Below are 6,444 nucleotides of genomic sequence, written 5' to 3' on the forward strand. Positions count from 1 at the left end.
AATCTACTATGAGTTAAGGAATCTGGCTGGCAAGATCATGGACTTAAGTGGATTGTAAATTATCTTGTGCATCCTTTTATCTTTAGACAGGTTTGGCATTCTTTAATCCTAATGTGAAGGCAGGCTCCCTGTGAGATTTCCAAAGATTTGTCTTTCCTCAAGGTTAGAAGTCCTTGACCTTTAGCCCCTATTCTTCCTAATTTTGTTGTAAGATAGAACACACAGGGACTATAGCTGAGACTTCACAACTGCTTATGTGACTAATCCAAGGAAACTGGTCCAGCCCACTGGGTGACAGGAAGAAACTATAGAAAGGAATAAACTATACCAAGGACAAACTATACCAAGGACAAGACAGCTAGCTCAGGACGTGAGCCACTAGAGGGCTCTGGTACTTCGTGGAATGCCCATTGTTCTTTGCAGCCTCCCTTTAGGAGGCCACTGAAAAAGAGGTGGTCCTGAGGGCATCAGTTATATGGGAGGTCTGAGACCAGATTATTTTGTCCTCAGACTCCTGCTGCAACTGACCTTCTGAAAAAGTCTATTAATAGGCAAGGGAGTGGGTACTGGGTCCTGGCTTGTAGAATGTACTACTATAGTTAGCAGGGACACTATGTCCAAGAGGCCTTGCACCTTCACTCTCCTAGGAAGGAAGCCATGACTTTCTTCTATTCTACTCTATTTCTATATTATTCCCCCAAGAAATAATATAAAAAAGCCAAATTCACACTCAGAATTAATTTATTGAAATTTTATAAAAATTCAGGCCAGATGGAATAAAGTACAACCCAAGAGTATAATTTTGTTCAGTGCTTTTTTTTTCTCCTTGCCCCGTGGCACTGATGGTAAGAAAGCCCCAGGTTCTCCACTAGCATGGAAGTATTCTTAAAGTTAGGTCATATGGAGTTCAAGCTGTGGCCAGATCCCCAACATCTGCGGCATTTCAGGCAAGCAAAAATTATTGACCATCCAGTACCTCTGTGTCCAAGAAGAAAGCTCAATTCATTTAGTCCTTAAGTTGCCATCTTTACCTGGTCAGACACTAAGGCACCTTGACAGGGCTCAGATAACCACACAGTCCTAATTATAATTCAGTGTGAAAAGGCCGCAGGCATGAGGCATATGGGGCTCTTAAGATGAGCTTAACCATTTCCCAAGCATGTCATTCCTTTCTATACCCCCCTGCCTTTTCTTCCCTCCAGCATTTCCAGCCAGCTTAGAGCCCAATTTCTGGAGAATTGAGAGAACAGCATTATGCACATAGACTCTTCTCTCAGATTGGAGCAAGAGCCAAATAAAATAAATAGAACTGGGTAGGGAGAGAGAATGGAGGAGAAGCTAAGGAACAATCCTTTGCCTCAAGTCTGGTGCACCTCATGGAACATCAGTTCACGGGGGATGGCTGTTTCTGGACCAAACTTGGTGGCTGCCCGACGCTCGAAGGCAGCGACATTCTGTTTGACAACCTCATCAAAAAACATGGTGGCCAGCTGGGAGTGCAGCAGAGAACGAAATTCAAAGGAAATCTAGGAATGGGTAAGAGATAGTCAGAAATTCTTCAAGACCATGTTGGATAGTCCCTGGCCAAATGCAAGGATACTATTCAGTACCTTTCTCTTCCCCTCCAGGTTCCTTAGATCCCCTCAAAAGCCCTAACTTGGGACTGAGCACAGTGTAAGGTTTGATAAAAAATCAGACCTGTGAGGTGTCATTGACTTGGGAAATGCTAAGTGCTTAGCTATACATAAAGAATAATGCTGTCACAGTACCTCAACTCTGCCCTCACACCCACTGGTAGCCCTGTGCTACACAGCCTCCTGACTCACCGAAAAGTCCACAGTGCAAGTTCGGGGGTAGGCAGGAATACCAGGGCTGAATCGCCAAATGGTCTCTAAGTGATTGAAGAGCTTGCCATCAGTGCAAACAGCCTAGAATAGGAGTCAGGTAGTTAAACATCATACAATGGAATAAAACCTATGCTAGGTATAGGAGGCTATAAGAAGGAATTGAAAGCCATTTTCCTTTCCTTCTAATATTTTATTAGGGAGGTATTTGATTCAAGATAAAATGACAAGGAAGGTCAAAGTAGCACTTAAGTGTAAAAATGCTAGAAAACACAAAAAACTTCCTGATCCCTTCCACACAGGCCTCACCTTGACCATGTGAGGTTTGACCATGGAAACAGCAGAAGTATAACGTTCCATGACAGGTGGAAAGCCAACCTCCAACTGGGCCTTCAGGTGACCTTTGCGGCTAGATACAACCAAAGACTTCTTACACCAGGGCACAAACTCGCGGTACTCCTGGACATTGGACACCACCTCGTACATCTCCTGCATCGAGTACCTAGGGGAAGGAATCAGAGAGGCCAAGGAACTACCAGCTCCTTACTCTAAGTGCTCTTCCCCCCAGTAGCTTTACCGACTAACCATACACTTTCAAGAACTAGAGATTGCAAATAAGCCTGAATGGATGACTTCCCAAAAGCGAACATGCAGATTTTCATGATATTAATGTTACTTTGTTTTGCAGTTTACAGAATGCTTATGAATTTCATATCTATTTTGATCTTAAGAGGGATCATCTAGGAAGAACAGGTTGTCGTACAAAGACTCAGATCCCAGCTCTACAACTTTCTAACAATGTAGCCCTAAGTACATTATCTGTGCCTCCATTGTCTCACCTGCAAATCAGAGGTAGTAATAGTACCTGAATCATAGGTTTGTTGAGAGGATCAAATGAGAAAATATGTAAAATACCTAGGCAGCCTAACTGCTAGTAGTAACAAGTGCTCAGGAAGTGTGAGCTATTTTATAATGTGCTCAGAATACATAAGGTCAGGTCAGCAGAGAATACCCTGTTTTATGATACTATACTTACTGTCCAGCTCTAGGCAAGTTTCACTTAATACACATGCACGACAACCAAGAATTACAGTTGGAACCCTGGCAGGGGAAGATAAAGGATCAGTAATACAGCTGGGAGAGGGATGGCTAGGGATGAATCTTGCCTATTATTGCTACCCTTACATGCTACCCTTGGACATGGTTATTTGGAGGGGAAAGGAGTGGAGAGATGCTGGACAAGGGAAGATGCTCACCCCATGATCCTACGCTCAGAATAAGCCTTTCTCTTGTTGGTGAAGGGGGCAGCAAAGCCCATGAAAGAACGGCTGAGAGGTAAGCCAGCCTCAGCTCCCAAGGCTTGGGCAGCCCGGGGTAAGAGGAGGCTGCAGGAAATCAGAAATCTAAGGCCAAAAGGAAAAGAGAAACAATGTCACAATAATTTGTGTTCAACCATTCCCAGGTGAAAGGGAAGAGGGGCGCATCTCAGAGGAAGGTCGTCCAGGGAAGATTTTCCCCCAGCACCTGCTGCAACCCGCCAGGCTTCCTGGCCAGGCAGTCACGAGTGCGAAAGGTCGAGGGCGGCCGAGGACAGGGCCGGGGGAGGAGGTGGAAGAAAGCGGGGTGCGTGTGAATCGCCAGTTGTCTTTGACTGGGGGGGCTATTATGCTGAAAGCCAGGAAGCATCACAGTTCATGGGGCCTCGCCAAGCCCGTCGCTGCCTGGGTATCCGCGAGGAGCAAGAAGTGGTTGGACTCCCACCCCGGGGACTTACCCCGGCAGATAACTTGCAAACGTATTCCCCAAAGCTCTACATTAGACGCCAGGGTATGACCCGCTGCCGCTCCCCGCCGCACCTGCATCCTAGGGTTGCAACCCTCCACCGCAGAATTTTGGGGTCCTGAACGACCCCCTTTCCTCGCGCGCGTCCGCCCGCGCCTGCCTCTCACCTCATTGGTCGCTGCGGTCGCTGAGGGCCCGGGGGCGGGGCCGGGCGCGCGCCCGGGCGGAGCGGGAGGCTGCCGCAGCGCTGGGCCGCTGCGCGCGTTCCAGCCGGGAGCCGCCGCGCGCCCGCGGAGGCCATGCGCGCCACCCTGGCTGGCCTTGACTCTGACACCCGCTGCGCCCTCCTCACTCCAGAGGAGGAGCTGGAGGAGACGGCTGCCGGGCTGATTCAGGGCCCCTGAGCGCAGAGATGGCACCGGGCAGCGGCTCCTCTTACCCTGCTCCCGCCCGGGCGGCGGGGTGAGCTAGAACTGAAGCTGCGGCCGCTGCTCCCGCAGTTCCCAGTACCCCCACGTCACGCCGTTGCCATGGCTCGGGACCGGCTGAGGGAGGAAGCAAGGGGACAACGCGGCCTGTTGGGAGATGTAGTTTCACACCTCTAGTGAGAAAGGACACTGCAGTGTGTGTTTGGGAAGATGTAGAGTTGGCCCGGTAGCTCGAGGTCATCAAGGAAACTACTTGGCCAGTCTGAGGTCACAGACCTGATCCATAAGCACAAAGGCGACTTCGTGGGCGTGTCTACAGTAGATATCCGTTGATCTTCTGAAGGTCTTTTAGAGCCTTTATTATTATTCTGCCATGTTTACAGTTCTTTAAGTTCTGTTCAACCTTCGTAGCCTCCATAGTGCCTAGTGCTGTGCTTAAATCTTTGAGAAAGGAAATGAACGTTCCAGGCTCCGAGCTAAGACTTTGCATAGTTTTCTCCTTTAATATTTATACATAGAAGTAGAGGTAGGAAGAACCAAACTTACTTTTAGGGAAGAGAAACATCTTTGTCTGGAAAAGTGTGCACTTGATGAAAGGTGAGAGACCCCATGGGTAGAAACCCAGACAACGAAATGTCACTATCCTGCTTTCCATCATGATACAAGGAGGAAAAAAAATGCTTTTGAGAAAAGTGGGGAGAACAAAAGAAAAAAAAAAGAGGAAAGAGAAATCAGCAGTTAGAGAGAGACAACCTAGGTGGGTACAAGAGCCATTGAAATTCTCTCACGTTAGAATAGAGAAGACGTTTTAAGAATTGTGGTCCCAGCTGTTATATTTAAAGATGTTTCTGCTACTACAGTGCAAGCCCCTCCTCTACTTTCTTTCTAAATCTTTAGTAAAGCTCTTCACATTCAGGAAAACTTTGAGTAGTGTTGTGTGTGGGGGGGGGATAAAATAATTAAAGACAGTGTTGTCTTTTGGGTCTAACTGGTGTGTAAGAGACATCTTGCCTAGAAACAGGTCTGGAAACAGATATAAATCCTCCAACTCCCTCCTCTCCTTGAGATTGGCATAAAATTTGGGCCTTCCACTGGGTATGGATTGTTTTAAAGTTTGAGCCCATTTTATCTGGATTTCAAGGAGCAGGAGCTCTCCCTTGAACTACATTTAACATTTCATAAGGAAGATGTTTTAACCTATTTATATGTAAATAGACTATATATAATATAACATAACATAATATAATATAATATAATATAATATAATATAATATAATATAATATAATATAATATAATATAATATAATCACATTTCTTTTTCTCTTCTAACATTTCTTTTTCCCTCAGTACCTCCCACCACAAATATCCAGGATACAGTATCTCCTTCCATTTTAACTGGAGCCACTCTCAGTTAGGCATGTGACCTTGAGGAACAGATTTACTTTTTCCAACCCCACTCTCTGTCTGGCCCCGCTCTCTCTGACTAAGGACTTACACATGTAAGACAGCTGCTTAGAGTGAGGATCTGGATCTGGCCAGATAAAAGACAGAAATTAACTGGGATACATGACAACTGTGACCTCATTAACACTTTGCCTTAACCGAGTTAACTGCTGCAGAATCCCCAAGGTACAATAGGCCTGCCAAGCCAATTTGCCTGTTGTCCTCCTACTAATTAGATTAACTAATTACTGCCATTTAATTTTTTCCTAGTTCATTCCCTATACTTAAAACAACCAACTTCCTGCCATTTCCCTGTCATTCTACATGGGTAACTTCCTTCAAACAGACTCACAATACAGCTTTTCCAGGAAGACCCTCTTGACTGAACCTATTCCTCAACATTAATGTCATTTAAAGTAGCATGTATCCTATATTCTCTAGTTGTTTCAGGTGTATATGTATATTCTTCTACTAAGTTATAAGCTCCACAAAAACGGACACTATTACTTCTAAGTTTCTACCTCTGAACCAATTAGTATAGGGCAATACACAATGGTGAGTTTTTAATCAACATTTGTTAGAAGAATGAAAATTGAGTCTTAAAGACGGGTAGGCATCTGCCCAGATTTATCCAAATATGAATTCAGTAGCCGAATCCAGAAAGACTGCATAAGAGGGCTTTGCCACCACCTCTGACCTCTTCCTCTCCTACCCTGTGCATCTACTTGAAGCCCTCGAAGTATCTGTGTTACCTACATCGTATCCCTTCTTTCTCTACTGGGAAATCCTCTTTCTGTGCTCTGAATAATATTAAAAATAACTCTTCTAGCCCTTCCTCCTCCTTCCAGCTGCCCAAAGTATACGGCTGGCAACCTCCCTTGTTCACCTCTACTGCCTCGCCAGAACCAGGCACGTGACTCCAGCTCAACTCCTAACTCCCAATTCCT

At 45.7% G+C, this 6,444-nt stretch overlaps 1 protein-coding gene across 4 annotated transcripts; it reads right to left on the bottom strand.

The window, feature by feature from the left end:
* Positions 1-723: 723 nt before the first annotated feature.
* On the bottom strand, positions 724-4,154 carry COQ10A (coenzyme Q10A). 4 transcript variants are annotated; one of them, XM_011375673.2, is made up of 5 exons: positions 3,794-4,154; positions 3,101-3,247; positions 2,154-2,346; positions 1,827-1,928; positions 724-1,526 (listed from the first exon to the last, which is right to left on the bottom strand). In XM_011375673.2, the coding sequence occupies exons 1-5, from the start codon at positions 3,925-3,927 to the stop codon at positions 1,359-1,361; spliced, it is 744 nt and encodes a 247-aa protein (XP_011373975.1). In that variant the 5' UTR covers positions 3,928-4,154; the 3' UTR covers positions 724-1,358. The 4 variants fall into 4 exon arrangements, with proteins under 4 accessions (XP_011373975.1, XP_023376471.1, XP_023376470.1 ...); XM_023520703.1 differs by having other exon boundaries at positions 3,701-3,811; XM_023520702.1 differs by lacking the exon at positions 3,794-4,154 and adding an exon at positions 3,619-3,762.
* Positions 4,155-6,444: the final 2,290 nt, after the last annotated feature.

This window comes from Pteropus vampyrus, unplaced genomic scaffold, assembly GCF_000151845.1.
Source record: "Pteropus vampyrus isolate Shadow unplaced genomic scaffold, Pvam_2.0 Scaffold276, whole genome shotgun sequence".
Classification (NCBI taxonomy): Eukaryota; Metazoa; Chordata; class Mammalia; order Chiroptera; family Pteropodidae; genus Pteropus; species Pteropus vampyrus.

Bases quoted from the DNA above. Each gene is read 5' to 3' on its own strand.
- COQ10A (XM_011375673.2), bottom strand. From the start codon at position 3,927: ATGGCCTCCGCGGGCGCGCGGCGGCTCCCGGCTGGAACGCGCGCAGCG. The intron at 3,248-3,793 runs GTGAGAGGCAGG...TTTTGGCCTTAG, and splicing joins CGACCGCAGCGACCAATGAG to ATTTCTGATTTCCTGCAGCC. The intron at 1,929-2,153 runs GTGAGGCCTGTG...CTCCTATTCTAG, and splicing joins TCAAACCTCACATGGTCAAG to GCTGTTTGCACTGATGGCAA.